Here is a 16,042-nt window from a genome sequence, read left to right as displayed (position 1 = left end):
TCTCAGCCTGCTTTATCTCCTCCACAACCCCCAGAACCATGTGGACTCTAGCTAGAACCACCCATCTGATTCCCACTAATATGTGTATTTGTTTTCATTAAGTTATAGCTTGATAGTATATATCTAATCTGTCATCTTTCTATCTGTTTTAAAGATTTTTCTGAAAACAATATATACCAATGTTCAAAAATTCAACCTGAAAAATTATAAAGAATGTAAAAAGTTACCCAGAATCCCACTGCCAAGGGTAACAGCTTGAACATTTTGATGATCTCTCTAGATATCTCCACAAAGTTATGTAAATATCTTTATGTTTATGTAACTGTGATCATTCTATACATGATATGCATCCTACTTTTTTTCACCAGCAGTAGATGCATCTTTCCATATCAATAAATACAGTATGTTAAAAACCATCACTTAAATTCTATTTATGTATCTACCATAATGTATTTAACAAATCCTTACATATATGACTATATTTTTACATACATATGTAAAAGAATAAATTTTTAAGGCTAGAATCTGGAGTTTTCAGGGACCTACTCATGATTTCTTGCCAATAGGACATGCATTGCAACTATAGCTTTTCATGGCTTACAGGGATCCAAAGAGGTTTTCATGGCTCCTAAAGCATCTCAGGCGGCAGAAAGCAGGTAACCTTTACCTTTCCTTGGAGGTGAGGAAGGAATTTGGAAAGAGGATAACCAAATATCCTGGACTATACAGTTCTCAAGAAAACCCAGAGAAAAACTAACAAATTACTGCTTAATACATTAAATGTGGTTATGTTTCCAAACCATTGTACTAAACTCATGTTGAATCACTTTTTCTTTCAAAGCGCTTTTGGAGAAAAACATGATAATTGTACAACCAATAGTTCTACAAGTGAAAATCGTGCTTCGTGCTCTTTTTTCCTTCCAAGAATAACGATCCCAGATAATTATACCATTGAGGTGGAAGCTGAAAATGGAGATGGTGTAATTAAATCTGATATGACATACTGGAGATTAGAGAACATAGGTAAGTGTTATTTGATACTCTTATATACTCTTTATCAAATGTTTACCTCCTTCTTCTCTGTTCAAGAGGTATCTGTGGACTCAAAAGCAGGCTCATCAAGTTCACGGATATGTGTTGTGGGTATACAGAAAATTCATCTTCTAATTAAAGAAGAAAGGAAGTGGGGGAAGGAGGGAAGGAAGGAAGGGAGGGAGGGAGGGATTCACCAAATGGGAAAAAAGGAATGAGAAACAAAAGCTATTTTGTGGGCCACTGGTTTCTCTTGTAGTTTGTAATTGCACTCAAAGAAACAAAAAGGTCTCTCCCCACCACCCCACCCTGCCAATGTCATTGCTCATAAAGGAAAAGAGCATAAAATTATTATTTTTTAAAATGCCTCACCACTTCTGACTTAAAAAAAATCTTTTTCAAAGACTCATTTTCACCATATACTTTTAAAATTATAACTGTATTGAGATATAATTCACATTATGTAAATTTCACCTTTTTAAAATGTACAGTTCAGTGGTTTTTATCGTATTCACAAAGTTGTACATATGTTACCACTGTCTAATTTCAGAACATTTTTATTGCCCTCAAAAGAAAATTCATACCCATTAGCAGTCAGTCCCCAATCCTTTGTTTTCTCTTTCCTCCATTCTCTGGCAACCACTAATCTATTTTCTGCCTGTATGGATTTGCCTATACATTTTATAAAAATATAATATGTGGTCTTTTTATCTAAAATTTCTTTCACTTAGCATAATGTTTTCAAGGTTCATCAATGTTGTAGCATGTATTAGTGCTTTAATTCTTTTTATAGCTAAATAATATTCCACTGGATGGATATACCACATTTTGTTTACCCATACATCAGTTTATGGACATTTGGCTTGTTGCTACCTTTTGATTATTATGAATAATGTTGCTGTGAATATTTGTATCCAATTTTTTGTGTGGACATGTTTCAATTCCCTTAGATATATACCTAGTGAAATTGCTGAGTCACATGGTAACTCAATGTTTAACTTTTGGTAGAACTGCTAAACTTTATCAAAGTGGCTGCACCATTTAACATTCCCACTGGCAATTTATAAAGGTTATGATTTCTGCATACCCTCACCAACACTTGTTATTGTCCATCTTTTTTTAATTATAGCCATCCTAGTGGGTGTGAAGGGATACCTTGTTATGGTTCTGATTTGCATTTATCCAATGTCTAATGATATTGAACATTTTTCATGTGTTTATTGGCCATTTGTATATCTTCTCTGGAGAAATGCTTATTCAAATCCTTTGCCTATTTATAATTGAGTTGTCTTTATTGTTGAGTTTTAAGAATTCTTTATATATTCTTGGCACAAGTTCCTTATCAGATATGTAATTTGCAAATATTTCCTCCCTGTTTGTGGGTTTTCTTTTACTTTTTAAATGGTTAAGGTAGAAAAATATTTATATGAAGTCAAAAATGTATATATTTTTTATTTGATTGTTTGTACTTTAGGTGTCATATCTAAGAAACCATTGCCTAACCTGAGGTCAGAAAGATTTACTGCTGTAGTTTTTTCTAAGAGTTTTGAAGTCTTAGTTCCTACATTTGAATTATTGATCCATTTTGAGTTAATTTTTGTATATGGTGTTAAATAGGGGTCTAACTTTATTCTTTTGCATGTGGATATCCAGTTATCCCAGAATCATTTGTTGAAAAGATGATTTCTGACCCCATGGCCCCATCCCACGTTGTTGAATTGTCTTGGCACCTTTGTAAAAATCAATTATTTCACCATAAATGTAAGGTATTTTTCAGGGTCTTCAATTCTATTCCATTGAACTATATTTTTGTAATTAGGCCAATACCACACTGTCTTGATTACTGTAGCCTTATGATAAGTTTTGAAATTGGGAAAGTGAGTCCTCCAACTGTGTTCTTTTTCAAGATTGTTTTAGCTGTTGGGTCCCTTGCATTTCCATATAAATTTTAGTATTAGCTTGTCAATTTCTGCAGAGAAATCAGCTGTGATTTCAATACGGATATTGTCATCTTCATAATAAACAATCTTCCAATCCATGAACATGGAATATCTTTCCATTTATTTAGGCTGCCTTCAGTTTCTTTCATTAATTTGTTACAGTTTTCAGTGCAGAAGTTGTACATTTCTTTGGTTCAATTTATTCCAAAGTATTTTATTCTTTTAAATGCTATTGTAAATGGAATTGCTTTCTTAATTTTATTTTCAGATTGTTCATTGTTAGTGTATATAAATACAACTGATTTTTGTATATCGATTTGGTAATTGGCAACCTTGTTGAACTTGTTTATTGGTTCTAATAGGTTTTTTAGGTGGATTCCTTAGGATTGTCTGTATACAAGGTCATGTCATCTGCAAACATAATCTTATTTCTTCCTTTATGATCTGGATACGTTTTATTTTTCTTGTCTAGTTGCCTTGTCTAGAACTTTTAGTATAGTGTTGAATAGAAGTGTTGAAAGCAGACATCCTTTTCTTGTTCCTGATCTTAGGGGGAAAGCATCTAGTCTTTCACCATTTAAATTTGATGTTAGTTTAGCTATGGGTTTTGTAGATACCCATTGCACATTGAGAAAATTTCCTTCCACTCATAGTTTGTTGAGCATTTCCTTATTGTGAATAGGTGTGGGATCTTGTCACATGCCTTTTCTTTATCTGGTGGGATGATCATATGGTTTTGTCTTTTATTAAAATGGTGTCTTACATTGACTGGTTTTCATAAGTTAAACAAACCTTGTATTTCTGTAATAAATTCCACTTGGTTGTGGTGTATAATTCTTTTTATATGTCGCTGAATTTGGATTCCTGGTTTTTTATTGAGGATTTTTGCTCCTATATTCAACATGGATACGGTCTGTAGCTTTCTTGTGATATCTTTGTTTTTGGTATCAGGGTAATACTGGCCTCATAGAATGAGCTGGTAAGTGTTTCCTCATCTTCTATTTTTTGGAAAAGTCTGTGAAAGACTAGTGTTAATTATTTTTAAACCTGTCAATAGATTTCCTCAGTGAAGCCATCTGGGCCTGGGCTTTCTTTGTGGGAAGTTTTTAACTTGGTTTCTTTATAAAACTTTTTTTTTAAGACCTCCCTTTGGAAGACTTCCTCCACACTGTAAACATTGGTGTTAATTCATGATGATAGACCTGGAAGGGGACAAGATTATTCCCTTTTTCTCAAAAACCTTCATTATTACTATTTTTACTTTCTTAAAATAAGTGTATTATTACTTTAGCAATTAAAATATTAAAAAGCAAATTCAGTTACAAAGAAAACTCAAAACAAAACAAAACAAACTTTCTAGTCCTTCTTTCAACTAGATTTAGTATCTATTTAAATATTCTGTAATTGCCACTGCCTAAAACTTTGAGGAGGAATTTTGGCCTAAATTGATACAATACTGGAATTATAAAATTAAACTCTGAAGAAACTCTGTTTTTATAATATGTTTCTAGGACCTGGTAAAGTGTTGCTAAGTACTAAGATTTTTTTTTAATCCTTTAATGAAAGCATTTAATATCAGAATAATAAGCATAATAATTTTATAATAATTAGGTTAGTACAAAAGTAATTGTGGTTTTTGCCATTACTTTCAATAGAACTTTCCTTATTTAAATTCAAGTGGATAGAACTATGACAGTGCTTTTAAGAGCAATTAAAAATATTTTGGGCTGGCGTGGTGGCTCATGCCTGTAATCCCAGCACTTTGGGAGGCTGAGGGGCAAATCATGAGGTCAAGAGATTGAGACCATCCTGGCCAACATGGTGAAACCCCGTCTCTACTAAAAATACAAAAATTAGCTGGGCGTGGTGGTGCGCACCTGTAGTCCCAGCTACTCGGGAGGCTGAGGCAGGAAAATCACTTGCACTCAGGAAGCAGAGGTTGCAGTGAGCCGAGATCATGCCACTACACTCCAGCCTGGTAACAGAGCAATACTCCATCTCAAAAAATATATATATTTTGATCTCTAATTGAGATACGTCCTCCCTACCCCCAGTTTACAGTGATAATTTGCTTAAACCTTTTTCACAGATAATGCCGGAGTTTACTTTGGTCCAGCCTCTGACATAAATTATTACAGTTAGTGGTATCTAAATAAATAAACTTTAGCTATGTTTGGTATGCATCAGTTTTTGACTTAAAATGTATTCTGTCTGATTTTAGTATGCCCACCCTGCTCTCTTTTGTTTACTATTTGCATGGAACATCTTTTTTCATCCTTTCACTTTCAATCTATTTGTATTTTCAGATCTAAAGTTAGTCTTTGTAGATAGCATATAGTTAGATCTTTTTTTAATTTAAATTTTTTATTTTATTTTTTATAGAGACTTGCTATGTTATTCAGGCTGGTCTTGAACTTCTGGCCTCAAATGAACCCTCTGCTTTGGCCTCCCAAAATGTTGAGATTACCAGCATGAGCCCTTGTGCCCAGCCAGTTGGATTTTTTTTTCTTTAATTATCTGCTGATCTGTGTATTTGGGTTGGAGAGTTTAACCTATTTACATTTAAAGTAATTGTTGATAAGGAAGGACTTACTTTTGACATTTAAAATTTTTCTTTTATATTTTATAGCTTTTTTATCCCTCTTTTTTTCATTATTGTCTTCTTTTGTGTTTAGTTGATTTCTTTGTGGTGACATGTTTTGATTTCCTTTGGTGTATTTTCTTTAGATACTTTCTCTGAGATTACCATGGGGACTACAAATAGCATCTAAAGTTATAACAATCTAATTTGAAATGATATCAACTTAACTTCAATTGCATATAAAACTCTACTCCTACACAGCTTCATTCCCCACCCCCATTTTATGTCATTGATGTCACAAATTACATTTGTATCCATTGTATACCATAAAGCTATAATTGTTTTTCATACATTAGTCTTTTAAATTCTTTGGAAAATAAAAAGAGGAATTATAAACCATAATTACAATAATACTAGCTTTTATATTTGCTTGTGTATTTATACTAGAGATCTTTATATCTTCATCTGGCTCCAAGTTAATGTCTAGTGTCCTTTCATTTCAACCTGAAGGACTCCTTTTAGCATTTCTTATAGGGCAGGCCTATTGGTAATGAACTCTCTCAACTTTTATTTATCTTGGAATGTCTTAATTTCTCCCTCATTTTTGAAGAATAGTTTAGCCAGGTATGTAATTCTCAGTTGACAATTTTTTTTTCTCTTTCAGCACTTTAAATGTATTATCCCACTGCCTTCTGGGCTCTAAGGTTTTTGATGATCTTAGTTGAAGATCCATTGTATGTGATGAGTTGTATCTCTCTTGCTGCTTCCAAGATACTGTCTTTGTCTTTCTGGGGTTTGGTTGTAATGTGTCTTAGTGTGGGTCTCTTTGGGTTTATCCTACTTGGTATTCACTGGGATTCTTGGATTTGTAGATTTGTGTATTTCATCACATTTGGGGACTTTTTCGCTACTATTTCTTCAAATAATCTCTCCACCACTTCCTCTCTCTCTTCTCTTTCAGAAACTCCCAAAATGTGTTTATTGGTTGGCTTGATCCTGTTCCATAGCTTCCTTAGACTCTGTTTATTTTTCCTTATTTTTTTTCTTTCTGTTCCTCAGACTCAATACTTTCAGTTGTTCTATCTTCACATTTACTGATTGTTTCTTATGCCTGCTTAAGTTTACTGCTGAACCCCTGTAGTGAATTTGTATTTCAGGTATTGTGATTTTCAACTTCAGAGTTTCTGTTTGCTTCTTTTAAAAAAATAATTTATATATTTTTGTTGATATTCTCATTTTGTTCATGTATTATTTTCCTGATTTCCTTTAGTTATTTGTCCATGTTTAACTTTAGCTCTTTGAACATATTTAAGGTGATCATTTTAGGGTCTTGGTCTAGAAATCCTGATGGCTGGGCTTCCTCAAGGACAGTTTCTGTGGATTTATTTTGTTTACTTAAATGGGCCATGTTTTCCTGTTTCTTTGTATGCCTTCCAATTTTTGTTGTTGTTGTTAAAAATTGGGCATTGGAAAAAACAGCTACCTCTCCACGTCTTTGCAGACTGACTCTGTGCTGGGGCTGTTCTTCATAGATTGGCTGGGCTTACTCTGAGCCTAGGGATCAGCCCAAGGTGAAAACTTAAAGTCTTCTCAGTTCTTTTCTGAGTAGGCCTGGCTGGTGCTTTCTCAGTTACACTGTATATACACACAGCTGCTTTTTTTTCTTCTTTTTTTGAGACAGGGTCTGGCTCTGTTGCCCAGGCTGGAGTTCAGTGATGCCATCATAGCTCATGGCAACCTCCCCTTCCTGGTCTCAAGCCATTCTCCCACCTCAGCCTCCCAAGTGGCTGGGACTACAGGCACACACCACACCTGGCTACTTTTTATATTTTTTTGTAGAGGTGGCATTTCACCATGCTGCCCAGGCCAGTTTCAAACTTCTGAGCTCAAGTGATCTGCTTGCCTCAGCCTTTCAAAGTGTTGGGATTACAGGTGTGAGCCACTATGCCCGGCCACAGCTGCTTTTGAATGTCTTAATTTCCCAAAGAGTCTTACCCAGTTTCTCCTTATGATTTTATATAATTTATTGTATGTCTGCATACATAATCTCTTGCCCCAGGCTTCCATGTGTCTGTAGTCTCCCTGTAGCTTTTATGAGCAGTGCCTGGCTCTTTTCCTGGCTGAGATTAAAGTTAGGCAAAACAGAGACCAGTCGTTTAGTCTGCCCTCAGACAGGCTGGAATATAAGTAAGTGTGCTCTGTTCTCTTTAGTTGGTAGAAGGGAAATAGGACCTGAGATGCCACCTTCTTCAAACCAAGACCACTGATGTTTCAGGGAGAGGGTGGGGCAAGGGCAAGTAAGACAGCCACAAAACTATTTTCCTGCCACTTTGAAGGTGACTTTGTCTTGATTTGGTGTTTATAATGGTTATAAACCTTGGGTTGATTTCCAGAGCTCCTACAAGTTTAGTTCAGCCAGTTTCTGTCCTTTTTTTTTTTTTTTTTTTTTTTTTTTGAGATGGAGTGTTGCTCTATCACCCAGGCTGGAGTGCAGTGGCGCGATCTTGGCTCACTGCAACCTCCGCCTCCCAGGTTCAAGCGATTCTCCTGCCTCAGCCTCCCAGGCAGCTGGGACTACAGGCGTGCGCCACCATACCCGGCTATTTTTGTATTTTTAGTAGAGACAGGGTTTCACCACGTTGGCCAGGATGGTCTTGATCTCCTCACCTTGTGATCCACCTGCCTCAGCCTCCCAAAGTGCTGGGATTACAGGCATGAGCCTCCAAGCCCGGCCCTGTCTTTTTTTTTTTTTTTTTTCAATGTTTTCATGGGAGAACAAGAACTTAGAGCTACCTAGTCTGCCATTTTGCTGATGTCACTTGATATAAATCAGTTCTTAATGAGATATTCTGAGAGCTATTTTTATTCAGAGGAATAACTAATACTTTCTATCTCCTTCGTTATAGAGTATTAGAGTTAAGTGGAACTACAGTAGGTATTTGTGTTTATTCTGACTGGAGGTGGTTTAGTGTAATGAGCAAGGGCAGCAACTTTGGTGTGGATACAAATGAGTCTTAGATTGGCTTCTTATTAGAAAGTTATTTTCCCTTTTCCAATACCAGTTTCATCTTCTGTAGAATGGATATAATAAATGTTAGGTGGTTGAGAGGATTCAACAAAATGATTCACCTAAAAAAATACTTATCAAGTGCTCAATACATATCAATAATTTTATGGAAATATTTAATATGTCTATTGTATACAGCTCTACTTACTAGTGGCCACACGGATTGATGACCACCCTTTAGTCCAGGCATCAGTACAAATTATTTTTTGAGTAGCTACCAAGAGTTTTCTGAATATTTTTACCCAGTTAATGTTTTAAAGTCCATGTCTCTAAGTAGGGATTTTGCTTTCTAAAACTCTTCAAGAATTACAAAGACCCCATTCTCTATGATGTGATTATTTTACATTGCATGCCTGTATCAAAACAGCTCATATGTCCCATAAATATACACACCAACTATGTACTCAAAAAATTAAAAATTTTAAAAATTAAAAAAAGAATTACAAAGACTAAAAAGATAATACTATTCAATTCTAGCTAGCAAGAGTCTGGTGAGATGGGTATTCATACAGTGTTGATGGAAACTGAAATTGGTATAACCTTTCTGGAAAGCAAAATGGCACTGTGTGACAGCAGCCCTAAACATGGTCATGCCCTTTTACCCAGTCAGCCTCTGCTAAGGGGTCTAAGGAAACCACCAGAGATGTAAAGGAAAATTCAACCATCATCCATTTACTCATTCACTTAACAAATATTTGATACCTGCTAAATGTCAGGTGTTAATTCTAGACTCTGTGATCAAGACCAGCCTTTGTCCTCAAGAAGTTTTAAATGAAAAATTAGAAACACTATTGTTAGCGGTGGAAGTTATCTGAGTTACCAGCAGCAAATCCGTGTGGGTCTGCAGCAACCTCAGTTCTTGCCTCCTCGGAAGAAAGAATTCAACTGAGGGGCATACGACAGAAGAAGAAACTGAGGCATGTTTTAGAGCAGGAGTGGAAGTTTATTAAAAAGTTTTAGAGACCGGGCGCGGTGGCTCATGCCTGTAATCTCAGCACTTTGGGAGCCCGAGGCGGGCGGATCACAAGGTCAGGAGCTTGAGACCGTCTTGGCTAACATGGTGAAACCCTGTCTCTACTAAAAATACAAAAAATTAGCTGGGCGTGGTGGCAGATGCCTGTAGTCCCAGCTACTAGGGGGGCTGAGGCAGGAGAATGGCGTGAACCCGGAAGGCGGAGCTTGCAGTGAGCCGAGATCGCACCACTGCACTCCAGCGTGGGTGACAGAGCAAGGCTCCATCTCAAAAAAAAAAAAAAAGAAAAAAAAAGAAAAAAAAGCTTTAGAGCAGGAATGGAAAGAAGGAAGAAGGTAAAGAACACTTGGAAGAGGGCCAAGTGGGCATCCTGGAGGTCAAGTGCCCCGTTTGACCTTGGACTTTTCTACGCCTTGGGTTTTCTACGCCGGCCTACTTCTGGCACCTTGCGTCCCATTTCCCTTGATTTTTCCCTTACGGTGAGCTGCCCACTTGCACGGCGGCCTGCTAGCACTTAGGAGGTGAGCATGCGCAGTGTATTTACTGGAGTCGTACGCATGCTCAACTGAGGCGTTCTTCCCTTTTCCATTGGAATGCCCCCAGAAGCTCATATACCAGTTAAACTCTGCCATTTTGCCTCTTAATGGCCATGCTTGAGCCCACTCGCCCAGTTCCTGAGATTTTTTTTTTTTTTTTTTTTTTTTTGAGATAGAGTCTCACTGTGTCGCCTAGGCTGGAGTGTGGTGGTGCAATCTCGGCTCACTGCCACCTCCGCCTACTGGGTTCAAGTGATTTTCCTGCCTCCTGAGTAGCTGGGATTATTGGCGCCCGCCACCATGCCTGGCTAATTTTTGTATTTTTAGTAGAGATGGGGTTTCACTATGTTGGCCAGGCTGGTCTTGAACTCCTGACCTCCTGATCTGCCTGCCTCAGCCTCCCAAAGTGCTGGGATTACAGATGTGAGCCACTGCGTCCAGCCCAATTCCTGAGATCTTACTGGGGAGCTGCCAATCACCAGTTACAGGTGTTTTTATATATTGGGAAACTGCCTTTCCCTGGTGCTGGCTACAGCCAATTATTAGGTTTGCAAGGCAGCGTGACAATGGTCTGAGCATCACCTGATGGTCACCTGACTTTCCTGGTGGGGTGTAGGGGGAGCCCTCTCCTGTCCTTCTCATGCCTGATTATCTACCTACTGTAATACCATGAATGTGCGATAATAGAACATAAGTCAAAAAATTATGTTCATTCATAAAGTAGAATATTATGAACCTTAAAAATCATGTTTTGAAGAATTATTAATACAAGGGGATATATGCTGATTGCATAATGTTATTTTTAAAAAACAAAAGCTTTATTTAGCGTAATACCAATTTTGTTAGAAGATAATGCAAATAATTATACAGAAAACAGCTGAAAGGAAATATACCAAAATGGTAATAAGGGTTATCTCTGGTTGATGGGATAATGGATGATTTTTAGTTTTTCTTTGTATTTTTCTACACTTAAAAAATGTTGTATAATAAGCATATGCTACATTTATAACTAGAAAAATGCATATTTTCAAAGAGAGAAATTTAAGGCTAAAATGTTTGCAGTGTGCAAGGAAAATGAGAGTTATTTTCTGGTGTTTATAGTGGGTATTCCATCATCCTAGGGGTCAAGGAAGGAGAGGCCTAGGGGAGGTGAGAGTAAATAAGAGAGGCAGCCTATTTTCTGGTTGTGTGGTCTCTTTTTACCTCCCTTTGCTTGGCATAGCATATGACCAATCAATAAGAGGCTGATTTGCTGAAAAATCACAGGAATGCATCCTTCTCTCACTGAGTATTCCTTTTTCAGAGGTGTTGGGGTTGGGGGGGTGACATTCCTTTTGTACTGCCTTTCAAATGCCATCTTCGTTCCATATAGCAGACCACAATGCACATATCATTTTTTTTCAATTTTGGGTGGATGCTATTAGCAAATTCTTATCTTTTTGCAGATATGAGAGTTGTATGATTTTTATTTTCAGCGAAAACTGAACCACCTAAGATTTTCAGTGTGAAACCAGTTTTGGGCATCAAACGAATGATTCAAATTGAATGGATAAAGCCTGAGTTGGCGCCTGTTTCATCTGATTTAAAATACACACTTCGATTCAGGACAGTCAACAGTACCAGCTGGGTAAGTTATGCCATTATAATAATATTCCTATTAGAGGCCCAGAGGAAAAGAATCATTGACAACTATTGTTGACCTGGAATCATTATTTCACTTTTTACATTAAAAATAGAAGAGAGACATTGCTAAGTACTTCTCCTTCCAGTTTTCCATTTTTCCATCTGGACCTTTTAGATTGGAAGAGTGTTCTACAATAGGAATTTTTGCCTTCTGAGCACAGGGACATAATAAAGAGTGAGAAATTTACTTCTGCATTATATCCAAGTTTGTGTCTGGCTATGTTGGCTACCAGAGAGTCTATGGTTTGGCCATTTTATTTTTTATTTTTCTGACGTTTTATAAAATCATGAGGTATAACATACATTTGGAAAGGTGAACAAAACATAATATTACATTTAACAAATTATTATTAAGTCAGTGCTCATGTAGAAACCACTGCGGTCAAGAATAGAACTTCTCCAGGATGCCAGAGCCCCCTGCTTGCCCTTTGCTCATGACCTCTGTTAGAGCTTTTACCCTGATTTTCATGGTAATCTTCTTTGCTTTCATTTTTTACCATTTAAGGCTGCATCACTGAAGAACATAGTTTAAGAGACTATGCCCTGTTTCCTTGAGTCCCAGGATGAAGAAGCAACCAGTAGAAATAGAGGAGGAGCATATAAAGGGAATCCATATATTTTGTATTTTCTAATGTTTGGCTTCTATCTCTCAATATTGTGCTTTTAAGACTTATTCATGCTATATAATGCTGTAGTTTATACATTTTCATTGCTGTGTAGTATCTCATAGTATGAACATGATGGAATGGTGGCTTTAATTTGCATTTACCTGACCTTTAATGAAGTTACACACCTTTTCACATGTTTATTGGCCCTTTGGATTCCTTCTTCTGGAAGCGCTGATTTAAGCCTTTTGCATGTTTTTTCTATTGGCTGGTCTGCCTGATTTTTCAGTTGATTTGTAGGCATTCCTTACATATTCTATTTATGAGTCTTTTATTTGTTACGTGTATTGTAAACATCTTTCACTATGTGGCATGACGTTTCACTCTCTTAATGGTGACTTTTGAGGAATAGTCACTTAATTTTAATATGGTTAGAGTTTTATCAGTCTTCACCTTTATGCTTAATGCCTTTTGTGTCTTAGGAAATGTTTTCTTACCTCAAAGTCGAGAAAATATTCTGCAGTTTCCATCAATGCAGCCTGAAATTGTATCACCTTTTTGTAATCATCTCATATTTATTGCCTTTTTATAAATTTTAGACAGGGTCTCACTCTGTTACCCAGGCTGGAGTGCAGTGGTGTGATTGCAGCTCATTGCAGCCTTGAACTCTTGGGCTCAAACGATCCTCCTGCCTCAGCCTCTCGAGCAGCTAAGACTACAGGCGTATGCCACCATGCCTGGCTGATTTTTAAATTTTTTTTGTAGTGTTGCCCAGGTTGGTCTGGAACTCCTGGTCTTAAGTGATCCTCCTCCCTCAGCCTCCCAAAGTTCTGAGATTACAGGTGTGAGCCATCATGAGCAGCCACATTATTGACTTTTAATCAACTATTAGCCAATTAAATATTTAAGACTTTTTACCTCCTGAAGACTTGCTAGTAAAACATACCTCTACTATCTTATCATTTGTTGGTTTTTAACCTAAGTTCAGGTGTTTTATTTATTCTTATTGAATTTCTTCATGTTGGTCTTATCTATCATTCCAGCCTATTTAGAATCCTGTTTGGTCACCCAAAACTTATGATTAACTTTTTACTTTTTAACTTTTCAGTATCCCCAGATTTGATAACACTTCCTTCTATACCTTTATCTAATTATTAATAAAAATGGTGACTACATCAGAGCCCTGTGGTAAACCAGTAGAAACCATCCAGAGGATCAACCCCTCCTTTGGATATGGTCATTTATTCAGGTTTCTATGAATATACCTAATTACCACTATCATCATTCAGCCTACTTTTTTTATCTTGTCCAGGAGGCTATCATGCGACCCTTTCCCTTGTGGAAACCCATAGACACCCTGTTTACTGCAGCATGCTCTCCTTGTCTGGAACTCTTTCAGAAAAGCATTATTTGTCCTATTGATGCAGAATTTTTGCTCCTTAATTCAGCTAAATCCGGGTTCTTGTGTCAACAGGAAAAATTAGGCACGTGGACATATTGAAGGGTGAGGAGAGAGGAATTTATTGGGCGAAAAGGAAAAAGGAGAAAAAAATTCTCAGCAAAGCGAGATGGGCTCCTGCTAACAGGCTACCACCTCACAGATTGAATACCAGTCCACCACACAGGAGCTAAAGAGGCCAGGCTCCTTCCCCCTGCACAAAGCGTGAACTTCCCGTGGCTCCACCCCATTCTCCCAGTGCACAGGCGGGTCCCCAGTCTGTTGTCGACATACGCGGACAAGACCCTGGGCAGGTTTCCTCATCTACACAAAAGCATCTGATGTAAACACTTTGGCGGGTCAGAGATTCTCTGGGAACCCCCCTTATCTGCCTTCTGCCTCTATCTGTGTTCAGAGAGATGATAATGGCCACTTCTCCCCCCAGCTTCCTTTCTAAGCCAGCTCTGGAACCATTCTCTTTGAACCTGCCTACATGGAACATTAGATTCATTAATTGTAGTTTGGGGAACCCCTAAGCAGAGCAGTCCCCGGTATAGCACAAGCTCCTCTTCATACCACATGTCATGGTCTCCGTGAACCTGAGAAACTTCTGGGATAATCTACTGGCTATAAACCCTTAATTCCTTCTATTTGGCTGAGTGCAGAGTCACTACAGCTGCTGGGGGATAGGATTCAACAAGAAAAATAAACCAGGACCAGAGTCCCTCTGGAAAATTACTATACCGCATATAACACTAAGTGAGGGCAACCAGTATAAACTACCCAACCCTTGGCATCCTGTACCCCGTATCTTTGACAAACTCACCCACATCTGTACTCATCTTTGCTTCCTGCCAGTCCCAGAGGTAAAATGTCCTGCCTCCTGTTTTCCTGGAGGATGCAGGAAGGAAGGTGGAAGTCTGTACTACTCTTTCTCTCTCCTTAGCTAGCTTGCTTGCTTGCTTGCTTGCTTGCTTGCTTGGCTTTTTTTTTTTTTTTTTTTTTTTTGAGGTGGAGTTTCACTCTTGTTGCCCAGGCTGGAGTGAATGGCATGATCTTGGCTCACTGCAACCTCCGCCTCCGGGGTTCAAGTGATTCTCCTGCCTCAGCCTCCCAAGTAGCTGCGATTACAGGCTTGTGCCACCACACCTGGCTAATTTTTTGTATTTTTAGTAGAGATGGGGTTTCACATGTTGGTCAGACTGGTCTCGAACCCCTGACCTCAGGTGATCCACCTGCCTCAGCCTCCCAAAGTGTTGGGATTATGGGCATAAGCCACCATGCCTGGCCTTCTCCTTAGCTTTCAAATACAAGCAGTTATCCTCAGTTGCAATCCCAGCTAAACCCAACTCTGCTCTTCCCAACCTTCTATCAAAGATTTCCATTGTTGATGGAAAAGGGTCCAAATTATTAACTCTGTGAGACCTGGCCTCTACCGATCCCTTCACGCTCTTGCTCTTGCCTCTCTGGTCATTCTGAATTGCTTGTTTCCCTTGCATCATGTTCTCTCACTCTTTCTGTGGCTCTTCCTAGAACACCCTCTGCTTTTGCACCTCTCCTGCCCCAATCTCTTCACCTTTCAGAACTCAGGCCTGACATATTTCCTTCTGAGGGCCTGGGCCTGGTCCCTCCTCTGCATGCTTCTGTCATTGCACTTAACAGCAATGCATTTCAACTTTCTCTTCCAGTTACACTGTAAATTCTTCAAATGCAGGGACCTTAGTTTTCATCTGTTTTCCCTTTGCCTGGTGCATGCCTGTGCTCAATAAATATTTGTTTAAATGTAGCCATCTAAAACTAATGCTAAAATTCCAACATGTCGATATAACAAGACCCATATTTATATGATATTATGAGTAACAAAGAGCTTCCTTATACTCCAAATTATTTAATCCTTGCAAATATCCTGTAATTGAGGCCTTGCTATCCCCATTTTTGCAGATTAGGAAATCAAGATGTTGAAAGCTTAAACGATCTATTCAAGATCACAGGGCTTGTCAGTTGCAAACCTAAGCTCAGGTTTTCTGTCTCCCAGGTTTGCCATCCATGTGACCTTACCTCAACACCCTCCAGATTCTTTTGTGGCCCTAGTCTAAAGGGTTTGCACCTTTGTATAATAAAGCCATGTGAGCCTCTTAGAAAGGGATCTCAAAACTATTTTAAGAATTTGATTTATGGACTGGGTGC

The 16,042-nt window shown here is 38.0% G+C and overlaps 1 protein-coding gene across 1 annotated transcript in view; it reads left to right on the top strand.

Annotated features, from left to right (window-relative positions):
• Positions 1-16,042, top strand: part of IL31RA (interleukin 31 receptor A) — a 71,078-nt gene that overhangs the window by 19,842 nt on the left and 35,194 nt on the right. Inside the window, exons 4-5 of the mRNA XM_031003371.3 lie at positions 842-1,023; positions 11,605-11,756. Of these exons, the coding sequence (XP_030859231.3) occupies positions 842-1,023; positions 11,605-11,756 (334 nt within the window). The remainder of the gene's footprint in view (positions 1-841; positions 1,024-11,604; positions 11,757-16,042) is intronic.

The sequence above is a fragment of the Gorilla gorilla genome, chromosome 19, assembly GCF_029281585.2.
Source record: "Gorilla gorilla gorilla isolate KB3781 chromosome 19, NHGRI_mGorGor1-v2.1_pri, whole genome shotgun sequence".
Classification (NCBI taxonomy): domain Eukaryota; kingdom Metazoa; phylum Chordata; class Mammalia; order Primates; family Hominidae; genus Gorilla; species Gorilla gorilla.
This window is presented reverse-complemented; position numbering and strand designations above follow the sequence as displayed.